General features: G+C 34.9%; 3 protein-coding genes across 9 annotated transcripts in view; 2 read left to right on the top strand and 1 right to left on the bottom strand.

Annotated features, from left to right (window-relative positions):
* Positions 1-6,477: 6,477 nt before the first annotated feature.
* On the bottom strand, positions 6,478-9,317 carry RpL10Ab (ribosomal protein L10Ab). Of its 2 annotated transcripts, XM_088044367.1 has the most exons (5): positions 9,232-9,317; positions 7,756-7,833; positions 7,463-7,618; positions 6,897-7,218; positions 6,478-6,702 (listed from the first exon to the last, which is right to left on the bottom strand). In XM_088044367.1, the coding sequence occupies exons 2-5, from the start codon at positions 7,758-7,760 to the stop codon at positions 6,532-6,534; spliced, it is 654 nt and encodes a 217-aa protein (XP_087900493.1). In that variant the 5' UTR covers positions 7,761-7,833; positions 9,232-9,317; the 3' UTR covers positions 6,478-6,531. The 2 variants fall into 2 exon arrangements, with proteins under 2 accessions (XP_087900493.1, XP_087900492.1); XM_088044366.1 differs by lacking the exon at positions 9,232-9,317 and having other exon boundaries at positions 7,756-7,857.
* LOC148170211 (uncharacterized) lies at positions 8,076-9,315 on the top strand. Its single transcript, XM_088044364.1, has 2 exons — positions 8,076-8,566; positions 8,615-9,315. The coding sequence occupies exons 1-2, from the start codon at positions 8,229-8,231 to the stop codon at positions 8,961-8,963; spliced, it is 687 nt and encodes a 228-aa protein (XP_087900490.1). The 5' UTR covers positions 8,076-8,228; the 3' UTR covers positions 8,964-9,315.
* Positions 9,318-9,490: 173 nt separating the features above from the next.
* LOC148170194 (uncharacterized protein CG43867) overlaps positions 9,491-19,303 on the top strand; it is a 101,434-nt gene continuing 91,621 nt past the window's right edge. For all 6 annotated transcript variants that reach the window (XM_088044318.1, XM_088044316.1, XM_088044320.1 and 3 more), the window contains exon 1: positions 9,491-9,673. The gene's annotated coding sequence lies outside the window, so the exon portion shown is untranslated. The remainder of the gene's footprint in view (positions 9,674-19,303) is intronic.

Below are 19,303 nucleotides of genomic sequence, written 5' to 3'. Positions count from 1 at the left end.
CCAACTATAAGTTCAAATAAACTATTATATGGTCAAATATGACGCGAGAATAACTTACCCTTTAGATCCCGGCCCTCTGCAGTTTCTTCAAAGGACAGGAATCATCCCCAGACACTCACTAAGAAACCACTCACAACTTTCAATTAAAAACGACTATATTTATTATTTTTAAAGCACTCAGAACACATTTTGTGAAAAGTTGAAAAAACGATCCGAACTAAAATGGTACACCTAATTACTTTACGAAACTTTTCGGCGGTTTGAAAACACTCCACGGACAAAGATAAGCTATGAAGACTTTGCTGAAAAAAAAATTAAGAGCTGTTGTGGTTTCATTCCTTGTTTTCGATGTTCCTCTTGCTGTCTTCAACAACGTAAACTTTCTGTAAAAAGGCAAGGTTGGTAGTTGAAATGTTATAAAAAAAACTGTTCCTTTAATCCAGGTGGAACCTCTGTGCTGTCAAACGGTGGTTATCCAAGTATATCCATTACGTTTCTTCAATTTTCAGTTAAAATCCACTTTACTTATTATAATGGAAATATTTCACCACTCAAAAAGTAAAACAGCAAATCACATAGCACTTTTAAGAAAACCTCACTAAAAAACTAACTTCTGGAGAAATTGTTGAGAGCTGAGAAAGAAAGCTGAGTTGCCGGGACCATTTTTAACAGACTGGGTAAAAAAATATCAGAGATTTCCAACTTCTTTTTCTTTGTTGTTCTAGGTGGTATTTTGTGATCATATTCTTGAAATCCATAGACGAAGTTACTGTAACAAGAATAAAAAAACCTACCACCATGGCTGGTTCACCATCGAACTAACAGACGTACGTTAAAATTCTCCATTTTAACGTACTACGTTTATTTCATGATACAGAATAGCTATTTAAACCCCGCACCGTTAAATCGGACTATTTTAACCTACCCTTTAAATTTAACAGACCCGATACAGAATAGCCCCTATTGACACATTTTGAGAAATTTATAATCACTACACAAACATGAACATTGGAATCACTTTTGGTTGCTGCCACCTTCGAAAGTCCTTTTTTGATTCCAATCTACTGCATAAGGAAAAATAATGTTAGACGATTCACATATTTTAAGAATTAAATGACTTATCTTTAAATGAAATTCCTCTCCTCCATTCTCATGGTGCATTATCCTAGCATATCCAAGCATGTTCACAAATCACTTATAACTTTGAATTACTTAAAAAAAATCCGACTATTTATTATTATTTTAAACACACTTAAGAAAAATCAAATAATTTACACTAAAAACTTGCACTTTACGAGGAAATAAAAAAGAAATTACACACATAGACAATATGTAATAGACAATGCTTCACTTACCTGCTGAAGACTTAACAATTTTGTATGCCTTCCAATTTTTACATTTTTCACAGATTCACCAAACACAACGTTCGCAATGTTATATGTATTAATAAAAAAATATTCTCGTAAATTTCGACCGCATTATAAATCTCTAACCTTTTTGGTGTTTTCTTTTGTCTCCTTATAGAAATCCACCGTTGCCATCTTTTTCAAAGATCGAACAAACTGCGTGAAGAAAAAAAATAATTTGTGGTCAAATTCGAAGCATGAAAACTCACCCTTTAAATCCCGGCCCTTCGCTGTATCGTCATAGGACAGGAACCATATCCAGACACTCACTAAGAAACCACTCATAACTTTCATTTAAAAACGACTCTATTTATGATTTTTAAAGCACTCAGAACACATTTTGTGAAAAGTTAAAAAAACAATCCGAACTAAAATTGTACACTTAATTACTTTACGAAACTTTGCGGCGGTTTAAAAACACTCCACGGACAAAGATAAGTTATGAAGACTTTGCTGAAAAAAAAAATTAAGAGCTGTTGTGGTTTAATTCCTTGTTTTCGATGTTCCTCTTGCTGTCTTCAACAGCGCAAACTTTCTGTAAAAAGACAAGGTTAGTGGTTGAAATGTTACAAAAAAAACTTATCCTTTAATCCAGGTGGAATCTCTGTGCTGTCAAACCAGTGGTTTTCCAAGTATATCCATTACGTTTCTTCACAACCCACTTTTAATTTTCAATTAATATCAACTTTACTTATTATTATGGAACTATTTCACCACTCAAAAAGCAAAACAGCAAATCACATTGCACTTTTAAGATAACCGCACTAAAAAATAACTCCTGGAGAGATTGTTGAGAGTTGAGAAAGAACGCTGAGTGTCCGGGACCATTTTTAACGATTGGGTTGAAAAATATCAGAGATTTCCAACTTCTTTTTTTTTGTTGTTCTAAGTGGTATTTTGTGATCATATTCTTGAAATCCATAGACGAAGTTACTGTAACAAGAATAAAAAAAGTTAAAAATCGGCAAAATATCTAAAAAATGTGCAACTCATCTGTTATTGCGGATTCTTCGACGCATGTTTTTGGTGATTAATCCAAACGTATCCACAAAAACACTACCACAACTTTGAATTATAAACTACACTAACACTTGTTTTAGACACATGAAACAACTTAAATTATTTGTACTCGGTATATAAACTAGCACATTAACACATTTTGAGAAATTTATAATCACTACACAAACATGAACATTGGAATCACTTTTGGTTGCTGCCACCTTCGGAAGTCCTTTTTTGATTCCAATCAACTGCATAAGAAAAAATAATGTTAGACGATTCAAGTATTTTAAGGATCAAATGACTTATCTTTAAATGAAATTCCTCTCCTCCATTCTCATGGTGCATTATCCTAGCATATCCAAGCATGTTCACAAATCACTTATAACTTTGAATTACTTAATAAAAATCCGAATTTATTATTATTTTAAACAAACTTAAGGAAAATCAAATATTTAATTTACACTAAAAACTTGCACTTTACGAGGAAATAAAAAAGAAATTACACACTTAGACAATATGTAATAGACAATGCTTCACTTACCTGCTGAAGACTTACCAATTTTGTATGCCCTCCAATTTTTACATTTTTCACAGATTCACCAAACACAACGTTCGCAATGTTATATGTATTAACAAAAAAATATTCTCGTAAATTTCGACCGCATTATAAATCTCTAACCTTTTTGGTGTTTTCTTTTGTCTCCTTATAGAAGTCCACCGTTGCCATCTTTTTCAAAGATCGAACAAACTGCATGAAAAAAAAAAATTTATGGTCAAATTCGAAGCGAGAATAACTCACCCTTTAGATCCCGGCCCTTCGCTGTATCGTCATAGGAGAGGAACCATCTCCAGACACTCACTGAGGAATCACTCACAACTTTGAATTAGGTACGATTGTATTTATTATTTTTAAAGCACTCAGAACCCATTTTGGGAAAAGTTAAAAAATCTATCCGAACTAAAAGGTACACCTAACTACTTTGCGATACTTTGCGAGGGTTTAAACACACTCCACGAACACGAAGATAAGTTATGAAGACTTTTCTGAAAGAAATGTTAATAAGCTGTTATCGTCTCACTCCTTGTATTAGATGTTCCACTTGTGTTCAACAGTTCAAACTTTCTGTAAAAAGACAAGATTAATGGTTAAAGTATTAAAAAAGCTTATCTTTCAAACCAGAGATCCTCCTGTGTTACGGCTTAGAACAATATTCCACAATCCAAAAACCACTTGCAGGTATAACTTTGATTTTAAAAGCGACAATTATCTGTTTACTTACCTTTTTTGATGTCTTAAAAATTATTATTTTACACAAATACACTAAACACAGAGTGCGAAATCTTGTAATCGAAAAGGGCGTTAAACCGATCGTCGTAAATATGGTAGGTTAAACCGCATTAGAAAACTCTAACCTTTTAGATGATTTTCTTGAAAGTCCACCGTTGTCATCTTTTTCAAAGAACGAACCAACTATAAGTTCAAATAATCTATTATATGGTCAAATATGACACAAAAATAACTTACCCTTTAGATCCCGGCCCTCTGCAGTTTCTTCAAAGGACAAGAATCATCCCCAGACCCTCATTGATGAACCACTCACAAGTTTCAATTGAACACGACTCTACTTATTATTTTTAAAGCACTCAGAACACATTTTTGAAAGAATAAACAAAACTATCCGCACCAAAAGTGTTAACTTTTCGAAACTTTTTCAGCGAGGGTTTAACAACACTCCACGAACACGAAATTAAGTTATGAAGAACTTACTAAAAGAAAAATTGTGTTAAATGAAGCAGATGTATACGATTTCCTTAATTAGTTAAACATTTTCAAGTCTGTAAAGGGAAAACTTGTTGGAATTTTTTTAAAAATTTTCTTCAATTATTCAAAGATTCACGGCCCACTACAAAAAGATAAAATAAGGCCACATCACTTCCACAGCTAACTTTACCTCATAGGTATTCGTTTAGATAACTTCACATCACATCTAAGTTTTTTTGTGTTTATTCGGGTGTTAAGATTTTCTTTTGATCCTCCGAGTTAAAAACTGTAACAAAGAAAACCGTAACTAAACATGTCAACAAACATTTTCACTTTAAGCATGAGAAAGCTCATGTTGGCTTTGATTTCAGTAAAATCGATCGAAAATGTAATTGAATTCTCATAAATCTCACGAAGCTAGCTCGTGCTGTCTGAAGTCCGCTCGTCTAGACTGGTTTTAATGCGGCATTTTTTGTCACCTGTAAGGCAGTGGATGCCGGATGAGCACTCAATTCCAGGAAATCAATCATTGTTTCACAACGAATTTATTAAAATATGAAGTTTTTTACGAAATACAAGTGTAAACAATTGATTTCACTTCGAAAAACAAACATGAAATTTCAGACGGCGTTTATCATTTCTCCGAAAAAGCGCAAGCACGAGCAATTGTTAATTAATAAACAGACGAAAAACACTCTCAGGGTTGGTTTTACTGTTAAAAATGAATTTAATTAACTTTTCTTACCTCAAGCAGCCATTTTTTGTCATAGGGCACTCTATTGTAAAAAATCTTTGCAATTTCTAAATCCATGGCCATCTCATTCCATTTGTCTTCTATTTGCGTTTTATTCACTCTCTTCATGAACCAATTCATGAATCTGAAGATTTTGTTTAATTATTTAATTAATTAAAAAAGCTTGTAATGCACCACCGATCATGTAAGCACCTTGTAAAAAATGCGTCTTTACCGCGTAAAGTAATGGAGGGGCGGTAGCGTCGTGTCAATTTTATTAGCCAATCACTTTGCGCAAAAATGACATCACGAGCGGCGCGGCGTTGCCACCTTTAATTAAATGAGTGGTTATTTTTTTAATTAAATAAATAATTGGCAAATGATTATTCAACTTTGTTCCTACACTTGATAAGAATTTGCGGATAGTTCAAATTTCAAACTTTACTTTAATATTTTAAAGTCTAAAAAAATGACGTTCAAAAATTTTGGTGTTACCGTATACTTTTTTTTATATCTTATTTCTCTTAAACTATTTCTTAGTTGATAAGAATGAGATGTTAGAAAGGAACAAATTAATGGTGAATAATATAACTAATGCTATTAGCCTGTAAAAAAATAATTGTGCGTCCGATGTAGGCAACCAATAATACAGTCATTACAAGTTACAGTCGAATTTTCATTCTTCGTACATTTCACTAGAATCTTATTTTACTGATCTGTAATTAGGGAGAAACTACTAATAGTCGGCATTCCGACAAATTTTGAAGATTTACGAGTTTTTAACATTATCTGGAGGTTTACAACTATTTTTACAACAAATTAACGTTTTTCTGAGGAAAATAACAACATTCATTCGGGTGTAGAACAAGAACTCAATTTTATACAGCGTTTTTAAGTTGAGAAATCTGCTAATGGTGCTGATTATTGGTAGTAGTTTCGATGCTAAACGACAATTTTTCGCACATTCTGGCTGTTTTCTGGGTTGGATTTGGAGAGTAAAGCGGGCAATCCAGATCATGCAAAATTAGCTCAAGAGCACCCTAAAAAACAACAAAACAAACTGGTAAAATAAGAAAATATGTCGATGGATTTTATTTTTCATTTATTCCCTTGCCTTTACATTTCATTCAGAGTTGAATCACGATTAAACGGAAAACAAAATAACATAGATAATCGAAATTTATTAAAAGATATTTCATAGAAAACTCAAAAATAATTAAAAACACGGGATCGTCTCAATTCACGAAATATTTATTTAGAAAACTCATTTTAATTGAAAGTCTTAAAAAATTATTGCCTGCATTAGTAAAAATTCGATTTGACGAGAAAATTTTAAAAGCAAATAATTTTAGTAATAAAAATGGTGGATGCGCCGGGTCAATTTTCAACTTTTACATTGCAATTACAAATTTAATTTAATTTCATGATTTGTTACTAATTGATAATTTATTTATATAAGAGCAGTTTTAACAGGAAATAAATAAAATCTTCTAAATTAATTTGTTTTTGCAAACTTACCTTTATAAACTATTTTTTTTAACTTTCTGCACCATTTCAAAATGAAAAAATGGAATAAGTTTTTTTTTTATTTCATACAAAGTATGTCAACATGTAAAATACAAGGTATTTTAATACAATCTTTGTGGAGGCCCCATTGAAGACTTCACATGAAGAGACCTAACATTTTGCCAATGTTTCTTCAACAAAGACACCAAGAAGTTGATTGACAGATGGACGTTTTGAACCAATTCATCAGCAGTCATGTCCACGTGTCCTACAGCCACAGACAAGCACAATACCTAAACAAACAAAGCAATTAAAAATTGTTCAAAGTTAAGTTGAGAATGTATGCAATTTTAAAGCCACAATTACATGTGTAAGAATGGTAGTTATAATTGCAGTTTCTTTAGCACCATTATTCCGTACAACTTAACAACAAATTATGCTAACTTGTTGGCTTAATAATGCGATTAATAACTGAAACAAGTCTCACCTTCTTCATCTGGAATTTGATTGTAGCCTTGACTTCGTCGATTTTTTGGGTCATAGATTCTTGATGTGACAACAACCCGGGAAATTTGCCAGCCTTGTTCAAACCAGGACCCAGAAGACGAGGAATTTGTTTGATGAGAGCCTCAGAGGCCAGGAAAGCGTCGTATTTCTTTGCTAGTTTTTTGACAAGCTTCTTGTTCTTGTTCAACTTCTTCAGCGCTTCCACGTCCATGTATGGGACATTATTAGCTTTAGCTTCATCACAATGCTGCTGATCTCCCAACATGCAGACCTGCATTTTAGGTCTGGGAATGTGCTTCAACCTGTGAATTTCACCAATAAGTATCAAAAATCATAAAAAACAAGAATAGGGTGGTGGATGAAGGGACTCACCACGTGGATCCTTAACCAAAAATTAATATAATTTATTGGGCGATAATGTCTGAGAGACAATTATCTCCCCAGTTATTTTAAGACCCTGGGTGCAGGTCCGCTAGAGAAGCTCCAGCTTCCTGAATGAACCATTGCACCGCTGGGCTTTAACCAGTTCATGTCAGGTTTACGTACTTGACGGTGCCGCTGAAACGCTTGTCCTTTTGGGGGTCATAATTCTTCAATCCAATTTGGATTTCCACGGTTTCAAGGAATTTCCGTTTTTTGGTCTTGGAGTTCTCCAGGACCCCATTGACGCACTCATAGAGCGTGTCACGCGAGACTTTGGACCTGCAAAAATTAATAAAATCAACAATTTCAACAAAATACTTGGATGTATTTATTAATCGTAAAAAATGTAACTCAAGCCTGATTTAAATTGATTGAAAAAGAAGTAGATGATTGAAATTTAAGCGAATTTTACTTACGACATCTTGAACGCGGGTTGCCGTTGTGTGTCAGATTTACAAGAGAGAGAGGTTAGCTGCGGTAGGCAACCGGTCGCACTTGGAAAAGAAACTAGATTAATACCAACTTAAACTAACACGAAAGTACTAAACTTTTATCTTAATTTTAATTCAAATTTAGTGTAAAATTTAAAATAAGAACTACAACTGCATTAACTTAAGTCCGCTCTTTTATTTTAAACTTTGTAATATTTTTTTAAAGTTTTGATTTGTGATTTTTATTTCGGACTCCCACCCAATTTCCCGAAGATTCTAGAAAATTTCTTGACCGGCCGGAGGTGCATAAACGTCAAACAGCTGATGTTAGTTTTGTTGCTCCACATTCGCGGCATTGTGGTCGTTTGCGCAATAAAAAAATAAACAATTATCTCCAAGTGTTTCTTGCGATTTTCAAATTGTGTCCTATTGTTAAAGCCGGTAAAGTTCTTGCATGTATGAATAACATGACGGGAGACCCCACTCAGGAAGCCCGGCCGTCAGTTTTTGGGTTTGAACCCTATCCTTCATTTAATGTTCAACCAATTGACTGGAGTCGAATACCCGTGGAAACAGCCCCCACGCCGCATTTACTACCCCCTGGACAGTTCAATCCATCGTTAAACTATCAACCATCTCAATTAGGATTAGGAAATTTTTCATTTTGTACGACTCAGACACCGCTGCCAGCGCAGTTTCCTTTTCCGACGATTTCAAGGCCTAGTGGAGTCGAAAATGCATTCAGAAGTGGGTCCATATCAGCCATGCGATGTAAAAGAAAGACGGAATCTCCACCGTAAGTATGGAGGCTCTCAATGACGACGTTTATTAATAATGTATTTAGGTTGCAGGCATGCAAGCAACATATCACTGAAGAAAAAATGGCAGAGCACATGTCCCGACTTCATATTAGTTCAGAAACTGCTACTTCTTCTAAAGAGACGGAAGGTGATAGGACGCGACGTTTATACATGTGTGAGGAGATGAGGAAGCTCCAGAGTGACACAATTCTACCCCAATCTTTACTGTCTAAAATTCAACGCCCTTGTACAGCCTTGGTTCTGTGGACGCCACCACGACGCTTACTACCTGCAGATGATGTAGACAATGGTAATAATAATGAAGAAGCAACTCCTGATCATAATAGACTAGGTGAAAGTGATATGAACAATATGGACTTGGATAATTTGTAAACTGGGAGCTCTTCCAGTGAACAGAAGACTGATACTGAAAGGGGTTTTCCAATTTTAATGTGTTCCAACCCTTGAGATTTTGTGAGACCAGTGGTATTTTTTAAGTCATAAATGCCATAGACCTTTGGGAACACATTTGTCAAAAATATTGAAAGCGGGGACGCGGCTTTCGGTTTTTTGAGCAACTGTAATCTTGACTAGGCTTTTAACTTAGGTGTAAGTTTTTTTTAAATCTGATTTATATTTTAGAGTTAGTTATATAACTTACTTTTTGTAGCGTTAACTCTTGTTTCTTGAAGTGTAACTAAAGAGCTGCAGCTCTGTGATGGTTCAAATACAATTTTAAAGAGAATGTGTCTTGTTTTTTTGTCACTTTTTTGTGCTCTATGTTTTTAGGCACTTTACTGGTTATGCAATTCAATATTCATGAAACTGAACCTGTATGGTTATTAAGTGGTATGGAGGAAGTTCGTTGAAAATATCCCTAAATCTATCGCAGCTGATTGTTGGCGCATGCGCGTATTTTAGTTTGAAAATCAGCATGGAAGTCTGTGTGCAGGGTGGTGTAAAGTTTTCCAAAGATTTCTGAAATTTTAAACTAGTTACAATGTGAAATAGTGTTTGTGTCTTAAATTTGTGTTGTGTTGACTGTTTTCGATGCTATTTGAACGTTCAAATTTTAATTTCTTTAAGAAAAACGCTCATTATAGGTAAGTTGTTCAATTAAAATTTAACATTGTTTATGGTATCAGCTGTCAAAGATGCGGCACTTTTAAATTGGATTAAATTGTTGTTGTTGTGTGAATCCCACAGATTGATTTTGTTGGTCAATGCGGAACAGGAGCCGCAGAATCATGTTCTAGGTTATATTTGACCTACATTTGTCAAGTGTGGGTATTCATTTGAATTTAATTAGATAATGGTGAGTGAAAATGATTGACTATGATTTATTTGTGCCGGCATTGTCCTTGGTGGCACCACACTCATTTGTTTAGTCAATCGTTGATAAATAGTAAAGGTCACAGCAGCCTGTCGGAATTCTCAACAGCTGACTTTGCGTAATTTATTTGATACAGGGAGGAAGTTATCTTACAACAGAAATAGGATGTCGTTTGCAAACGTATCTATTTCCCTAAATAATGGCCCGATTTATTTGCTCACACATCTTATTCCTTTTGTTTCCCTGGATCTTTTTTCCTTTATCTCTAATTCCATTCGTTTCTAGTTCACTGGTTTTATTTTCTTTTATTTGGCAATCATTTGTCTTTACGACAGTATACGTACGACCAATCCTGACGCCCTTTTTTCCCTAGTCACTAGATTTTCGTGGGCCTAATTCGACGATAATTTTCCCGACAACATAACAAATGGTTTTCCCACAAGAAAGAACGTTATAACCAATTCAAATGCAATCTCGACTAATAAGTTCATTTCCTGTGCAAGAATTCGCATTTAGTGGACTAGGTCTAACGTGGGAATAATTAAACTTAATGCGCTTGGAACTTGAAAGAACTCCTGCTCAAATGAATAGAAATGGAAAAGTTAGATTTAATTTTTATTGGAGAAAATCTGAATGTTTTCAACTTCGAACTTGAATAGTTGCCGAGCTTAATTGCCCAATTTGTCATTTAACGACTGCGAAATTTCTACTAATGATAGAACTTGTGCTTGCTGTAATTTCGTTTCAAGAAGTTAATAACGTCTCATCGATTTTACTTTTACTTCAGGTCGCGTAATGCGAACAACGTGGTTTTAACCAGACTGTGATAACTATTAATTTTGATTAGGGTTAGGCACACTGGTTACAAAAATTGGCGTCTAAAAAGTACAAATCTAAACTTATTACCACTTTTATTTCGATTTGTTGCGATTCTACTGATGTTTTGATGCCACACTCTAATTATGTTCGTTTAGCGAGTTTAGTTCAGTTTAGTCTAATTCAAAGACTTAATTAGCATAAGTTAAGAGCGATTTAATGTGATACAGACTGATCTAGACATTTTAATTCGATCTAGTCCAATATCCTCTAATTTAGCTCAATCTAATGCAATTTACTGTCGATTTTTTTTCGTTTTGTAATGTTTCTTTAGTTTATTGCGGCGCGAAGTTCAATCAAGCTTAAACTTTTTGTACGGAAGAAGTTTAGCTAATAACTTCTCCAGATATTCGAGTTTTTAGTGGGTCTAATTCTGCACTATTTTTTTGTGCTTTTTAGCGGGAGCCCCGGATCGTACCATTGAGCTCAATTCAGTGCCAAATTTCGACAATATTTATTGACTGATTGTAATTATGATTAAAACCGTAAATTTGAATTTCTCAGATTGAAGCGATATCGGTGTTTATCAAATTTGAGTTTATTGCCTGATTAAATTCTTATGAAGTATGAGTTTTAGTCGATTTACTTATCTTTTCTAAGTATTTCCTTATCCAGTCTTTCAGAGTCCCTATTCATAAGCATTGGTGAAATAACTGTATTCATAACAGTTTAATACAGAAGCTGTAGTGTGTCACGAAAATTCTGCAGTTTTGTAAGTATGAGCTAAACCACCAACAAAAAACTATCGCATAGCGTTTCCTTTTTCGCATTTCCTGAATGGTGTGGAAACCTCTCAATTTTAATGAAAAGTTCTTATTTTGTTTGTAATCGATCGAAGTTTCGTTTGTTCAGAGCTTTGTTACTTTCCACCCACTCCGCGAATTTAATTTTAAAATTTGAATAATCTTTGCGTTGGATAAAATCCAGGTCATTCTTTTATGTTCGTGTGGGTGGTTAATATCCACCTGTGTTTTGGTGAACCACTTTCTAAGCAAAATGGTCTTTTAATGAGAGCTACACACAATGGATTTTTAATTACATTTGCTCGTCTCTACGTAGGGAGATTTATCATTCATTATACACACGTTTGCTTTTTCAGTGTAATCATGAATGTATTATAGAGTCCGGTATTTAGGTGCGGACAGGAATTACGTTAAAAGCAAGATTAGTACTTTAATGCCTCTCTTTTATTTACTTTATGAGCGACGGTTTTATTTTCCGCTGTTCTTTAGTTGATGTTGATTGATTAAGAATGAATTCCTCTTGACTCTGATAGGACTCTTGAGATTGATCCAATATTAAATATTTAGAAAATGCCAGTTTAATGGCTCTAAGTAAGGTCAAAGAGTGCGTCACGTAATATGAATTTCTTCCTTAGGCAGTTTATGACCTGAGAGCACTAAAAGGTGTATTGTTCTCGTTGTAAAGAAACTTAACATGTTACTTATGTTATTTCACTGTAACCACGTCATGTTATGCAGTTTTATTATTTCCTAACACCGCATTTGCCACCACGGAGGATTTATGAAGACATCTCGTTGAATATGCAACGTTTAACTGCAAAACTGATAATCCCAGCTTGACATTGCAGAACACTTGCTAATGTGTTGAATTATTGAATTTGAGAAAGCGACGAAACTGTCACAGCTGATTCCAAACATTTGTGACCTCACGTTGAACCCTGTCAGTTTTATCAATACTGTTCAGTATAGTGATTGTTTTTTCGTCCAAGACTAACACTTTGATGGATTATAAGGTAATTTAAGCGAAGTGACTGCGTCCGCTAGGGCGCATTTTACTACTGCTCAACACAATTTAGCAATTCTGGTGAGCACGTTCAAAAGAGCTATTGTTTCTACCCGAAACAATACCTATACATTGCAGCTTTATCAGAATACAACGCCGTGAATTTATCAAACTTAATATTGAATCAGTTCGCTTGCAAGGGAGGAATTTTAATCGTCATCATCGCACAAAACCGCTTTGAAACTTTCGCCACGGATTGCCGTCAGTCTTCATCAGCCTTATTTAAATAATTGCACCTTATTAAATTCGTAATTCGAGATGGTGCGGAGAAAGACAAACACCGGTGAAGCATTTGTGATTGATTAAAAAAGCGTAACGTTATTGAATGTCACCACCAATTCAAACCAACGCAACACACAGCTTAGTCTGTCCGACTTCCTGGAGCTCTGAGCAATTTGATATTTTCCGCTTTGATGGTACGGCAATATCGGCGTTGGTCACCCATCACCTGAATCAGTCTGTAACGAGCAAAGAATAGCTCCCCGTCGATTTGTTTTTTCTTTCTCAAGAATCATATTGATCGCGCTTTCGCCGAGCATTTTGTGGCTTTTGATGCCGTGCAATTGCATCCGGTTTGTGCTCACTCTTCGAAAGCAGTTGTCACTGATCACTGCAGACATATCTGCAGATATTTGTTCGTCGAACGGTATTAAATTCCAGTAAAATTCAAATAGCGTCACTGTAAATAACTGTCTCGTATATCGCAAATGGGTGACAGGGTGTTACATCGCTGCAACACTGTATTGAAACACTGCACATAATATCTCAGTATCTCCGAAAATCGATGTCAAAGTACCATTTGCATAGCTACATTGCTCGTAAAGTCGCTGGTGTGAAGTAAGTACACCCCCGGTAATGTGGTCCATTTAGATTTTATAGGTTGGTAATACTTTGTCAGTTATGGATGCAGACGGATGCGTATAAAGCTAAACAAGGCTTTCATATTGATACTTCTGTGTGTTCATCCTGTTTTGTTAATTCCGGGATGTTTGAATAATAATGCCAAAACAATAGTAGATGACAGGATGGGGATGTCATCGGTTTAATGGAATGGGTTTTAATATTCCGGTCATTTTAAATACACGGTGAAACGCAGTCGATTTTTCGGAACACCGAATTTTGTTTTTTAGCCAGATCAACGCAGTTTATTTAAATTTAAACTTATTTAGCCGTTCTTTATTTTACCTAGTTTGAATGTTTGTTGAATTTATCGGAGGGTAGAACATATTTTTTTTTTTAAAAGCGGCACTAAAGTCGCTCTGCCACTATCTGAAATTTTAATCGGCCCTAAATCAGTTATTTGTTGTCGTACGTGGATTTTGAGTCCGTATTTGAAATCGGTCCAAATTCTGCTTAAAATGAGGTATAATAACTCAAGTTTACTCCAAAAAATAAGCGAGATAACGATATCAGAAGTTTGGCATAGTTTTAGTCATGAATTTTCGCGAAAAACTGCAACTTTGGACTTTTGGAAAATCTAATAATTATTTCTTATGTAAAAAATCGCGAGAAAAATGATGGCGCAAACCGCATCTCAATATATGTTATAGTTTCCGTGATATTAAGCGCTGATTGTTTCGAACCTTTAAAAATTTGGCCCTCTGGCGACAACCCAAAAATTCAAACGCCCATAACTCAGTTATTTGTTGACGAAAATTGAAAATTCTCATGTTTTTGGATTCAGCGTGACATTCTGCGTAAAAAGAGACCCAAATTTGTTGAGTTTGCTTAATAAATAAACGAGGCTTTGTCCAAAATCTGTTTTAAAGAGGTCATTTTGGGGTGATTTTCAATCACTGTTTACAAGGTGAAAACAACGTTTGATACCTTTGTGTGCTACATCAATCGAAAGAGGAGCTCAAAATCTATCAATTGGCTAAATTTGAGATGGATCGGACAAATAGTTTACGAGTTATGGTAAAAAATCAAAAAATTGAAAAATTTTCATCGTTTGAGTCGGAATTTTTTTTCGCGAAAAATTGACTATCGAATTTTGGGCTTTTGAGAACCTTTTCTAACGTAAAATGAGCCGAGAAAAACAATGGCGCAAACCGCATCTCGATATCTCTAATAGTTTTCGAGATATTTGACTTTAAAAATTGGGAAAAATTAGGAAAAATGAAAATCAACTATCTAAAACTTTGATTGGCCATAACTTAGTTATTTGTTGTCGGATCTGAATTTAAGTCCCAGATTTGGAATCTGCGGAAAATTCTGCGTACACTGATGTATAATAACTCAAAAAATTACTTCAAAAAATAAGCGAGATATCGATTTGAAAACTTCAAAGATTTCTAGAGCTGTTATTTCAGCTATTCTGTTTTGTTAACTCCAGTATGTTTGAATACTCGTATTAATGTCAAAACAACAGTAGATGAGAGTTTGGGGACATCATCGGTTTAATGAAATGTGTTTTAATATTCCGGACATTTTCAATACACGTTAAAACGTATTGGATTTTTCGAAACAGTGATTTATTTGTCATGTTGAATTTAAAATAATATAGAACAGGGAGTGGAGGATAGAATTTTTAAATGAAACCGATTGCCCTCACCGTAGCCAATACTTTAATTTCATACACTGTTGGTAACTAGGCAAATGTTCCATTTGACTGATTGATTTAAGATAAGAGTTACGAGTAGGAGTCTAGTTTTCAAGTTAAAAATTCTGTAAAAAATTACCCCAAACTTTTTGTGCAAGTCTGGAAAGTTTAAATTATTAAATCTTGTGTTCTGAGTATTTGCTGTCTCGAACACAATACTCCTTCCAGGTGTTTCGTGACTTTGGTTTTTTCCTTCAAGATCTTGAAAGTTAATGTCAGTTCCATAAATTACCAGCACTAAGCCATTTTTTGCCACTTCATTGCAGCAGTGTAATTTCAGTACTTAGTAGAAGTATAATCTCCTCTCCCGAAGTTGATTCGGAAAATTCATTTTTCCTTCCGCTATTCCAAAGTTTCAAATGTTAATCACCGTCCGCATTAGGTTCGGAACAGGAAGTTTTGGGCGTTGCAGGCTAATTTCTTAATTTTGTTAATCCTTTATCGTCTTCACCGTCCAATTTTCCGTTTTAATGGTCAACAACTGTTCGTAATGACTGCATTAAGAGCTGGTAATTGGAAAAATTAACTGAAATCAGAACGGGAACTGAGGAAAATAATAAGGGGAAGGCCATTAGTGAGTTCCTAAAATATCAGCAGAGTACGCCCGCCGTCTCGATATATCAGAACGTCGCTGTCTACAATTAGAAGAGGTTTAATTTGTGTCACAGTTCCGTTGTGAGTTAAGCAGAGTGATTATCTCAACATAACTTTTATGACGAGTTTATCAAGTTAAATATTGAAACATTCAATTTGTGTGATTGACGTAAGTTTTGATTTGTATGTGAAACTACTAATTAATTCTATCCGTCAAACACATGTAAAAGCAGATTAACATGTAAACAGGAAAGCAGATTGTTGCATAATACAACTTTATTTAATTTGAGTTTGTTTAAAACTCGGTGCCAGGAGTTAGCTATAAATTTACCAACAGCTATATTTCAGAGGGATGACTGTTTATCTTATTTCCTAATCGCCCGAGTTATGGGAAATTAGAAACTTAAAAGTTTGCCTCCGCTTTGTTAATTCTTTAAATTTGAACTTTGTGATCTCGGAAACAGATGCGCCAGGGCGGGATGTATCTAATTTTGGTTAATTGTAACCTCTTGACTTGTTTTTTACAATTTCTTTAATCACATGTCATTTTTCAACGAAACAGATGCCCGAGTTGGCTTTTACCTTTTACAAAAGACAACGAATCTACCTTCTTGCGCTTCATCTAAACTTTATGATCCGAGTTAAGTCTTCAATAACCTTCTTTCCTTGAAATTTTTCACTGTCGTGTCGTGTAAGATGCACTTTATGGTGTTGATCCTGCTGACTTTTGTCATTTATTTACCAAGAAAAACAAAGAATGCCACCGAAAGTCTGGAGGTGGAGATGCGGATGATTAAGGTGGGATAAAATGTACGATAAGCTCAGTGTGAATGGAAATGATGCAATTGATTTTTTCCGTACACTGAAATGAATTAATTTAGTTTATTGTGTGAACTTCTCAAAATGCTCGTTGAAAAAAACTTTCAATAGTTCACGCTAATATTAGGTAAGAATATAATAATACATTGGAGACTGAAAGAAACGGAAGATGTGTGTAGGTAGAAGCCCGAGGTTATCAATAAAAGTTGGCTACAATCTGTCGAAAGAGCTTCTACTAAAAATTCAATACCTTCCAGTGATTAAATAACTTTTGTTTAGTTTAACATTTTAAAGGAAATTTAATGTGACAGGGCTGACCTGGAAGATAAAATCGCCGACATCTGCGTGTTTCTATGATTCACATTTCCACTCATAATAACATAATGTTGTCATAATTACTTTGTAGTGTGAGATTGGATGCTATAATTAGTTGTGATAACTTGCTGACTTTTAGTATTGACAACAGGATAATTAAAACTTGACACTGATTCGTGATGAATTTTACAAATTAACGTCCGCATCGGACAAATGAAAATTGGGACGTGGATGCATTTCCTATTTATTTCCGATTGTGGACGTAATTACAGCGTCGCTTTTTTTGGCCGCTCTTATCTATGCAGTATGAATTCTTGATTTCCAAGAGTCGTATTTTTCGTTTTATCTATTCACAACCAACCCTTAACGCACCCGTTCGATTTAACACCGTCTCTAGACTTTCGAGTTGTCTGATCTCGTTCTCTTTTTGAAGAGAACCTCTCACGTCATTATTGGCTTTCCGAGTTAAGTTCACATTATAAGGTTCTCCATCTCGTTCGATCCTCTTTCGTATACTCACACACGAATTTTTAATGGTGGAGGTACCGACGTGTGATGCCTATATTGAATTTAACACGGTCGGATCGATCGTCCATCACAAAGGAACGGCTTTAAAACGCCTCGACCAGATTCGATTTGATTTCTTTGTGAGGCGTCCGATTTTTTTCGTGCTTTTTCAAGCAACTCTGAATAGTTGCTGGATTGTCGACAATGTCAGTGAAGGATGCTGGATTTCAATAAGACGAATTTCAGGCTACGAGTGTACACTTTCCGGCGATTAAACGTTCCTGCCTCTGAATTGTATGTGCTATTCGGTCTTTATTGTATGTAAATTTTTACTGTTATCAAGGGAATTTTTCGGGTCGGCGGAGTCGCTCTTTCACTTCGGATATGGCAATGTGTGTTGCATTATTATCGGTTTTATTAATGATTGTTGACCTTACGGAAGCCGCATTACGACCGCGTTGGGCAATTCCATTTACATTAGCCATTAAAAGAGCGTCAATGCAGTTTTTGTAGCGTTCGGTACGAAACGTGGAGCACCTGTTGTAAATTCTTAATAATTTTGCAGTCATTTTTACACCGAAAGTGGAAGCGACTTACTGTACAACTCAGTCGTTTTGAAATTTTAATGAAACGACGAAATTCGATAAATTCGCAGTATAAAAGAGCTAAGGCTCCTAATTGTAAACCGCAGCCAAAGAATAAATTCCATCTTTTTACAGAGTCATAAAAAGAGGAAATTTTATGATTAATAAGTGAAATTCCTTTTTTCTTGGCGTATAAATGGTCGTAGTAAAACGGTTGGTCCAAAGTAAATGCCGAAGTAAATGTAAAAAAATGCAATTTTATGTTCAGAGGAAGGCAGTTCTTTAGGGCGTAATTAAATTTAATTACTAAATGGGGTGTAAAAAACGTTCTCTTATAAATTTATAATCCACTTCGGCGCTCCTTTAAAAACTGGAATTTCTTTTCACCTATTCCGATTGATGGATTTGGACGACCCTTCCAAATCTTGGGTTTATCTGGGAAAAATACGTTTGAATTATACGAAACTGACGTAAGTATGGTGATTAAAAATACGTTCGCAGACTAAACCACATGCATAAATATCTCAGCCCCTGCGCTGCGAAATAAATCTACGACCGAAATTAAAAGCGTTGGTCGAAAGGGGTAGCAAAAAATAAACGAGGAAAACGAATGGTAGATTTAATCTGGAAAAAGCAACCGACAAGGATAAAATACGTTTTATTTAGTTTCTAATGCTTTATTATAGCAGCAGCGGTTTTAATTTTGTTGTAAGTGGTGTTTGTTTTTCTTTATTTCTCATTAGCTTAACGGTTTTCTGAAAATTTGTTTCTTTAGTTATTGCCCGGGTTGCGACATAAAAATACGCGATCCAATTTTACACTTGTTGATTTTAATTGCTGGTTAACAGAGCGCCAATAAACAAAATTTCGTCCACGCGGGGGATCACGACTGTGCTGTAAACAAACGACAGTTTTTGCTTTTTTTTAAGTCACTCCTCGCAATTTTAATCTTGGAAATATGGTGGATCTGACAAGAAGTATTATTTCTCTATCGTAATTTACGGCAACTGTAAATGTGAAAAATTGCATTGCTATTCTGCATTGTTCATTGGTAACACGTGAGTCGTATTAGATCCATTTATCTACGTGGGATGGTTGCACCACTTAAATTAATAGCCACTTTTCATTTTTGTAGGAAGGGTGAGAATTGCGTTTCACGATCTCAAGTTTTTACAGACAGTTTTTGATTTTTTAATGGTTTTACATAAATGTCCAGCCATCAATCAATTCGACGTGCTTCGATTTACAAAAGCTATGATGACCACAGGTGCATTAATGTGGATATTAAATAAATGAT

The sequence above is a fragment of the Gnatocerus cornutus genome, chromosome 8 (genome assembly GCF_029298725.1).
Source record: "Gnatocerus cornutus isolate USDA-ARS CGAHR chromosome 8, icGnaCorn1.1, whole genome shotgun sequence".
NCBI classification, from domain to species: Eukaryota; Metazoa; Arthropoda; class Insecta; order Coleoptera; family Tenebrionidae; genus Gnatocerus; species Gnatocerus cornutus.
This window is presented reverse-complemented; position numbering and strand designations above follow the sequence as displayed.

Bases quoted from the DNA above. Each gene is read 5' to 3' on its own strand.
- RpL10Ab (XM_088044367.1), bottom strand. The intron at 7,219-7,462 runs GTACGTAAACCT...TGAAATTCACAG, and splicing joins CGTTTCAGCGGCACCGTCAA to GTTGAAGCACATTCCCAGAC. The intron at 6,703-6,896 runs GTGAGACTTGTT...TTGTTTGTTTAG, and splicing joins TCAAATTCCAGATGAAGAAG to GTATTGTGCTTGTCTGTGGC.
- LOC148170211 (XM_088044364.1), top strand. From the start codon at position 8,229: ATGAATAACATGACGGGAGACCCCACTCAGGAAGCCCGGCCGTCAGTT. The intron at 8,567-8,614 runs GTAAGTATGGAG...TAATGTATTTAG, and splicing joins AGAAAGACGGAATCTCCACC to GTTGCAGGCATGCAAGCAAC.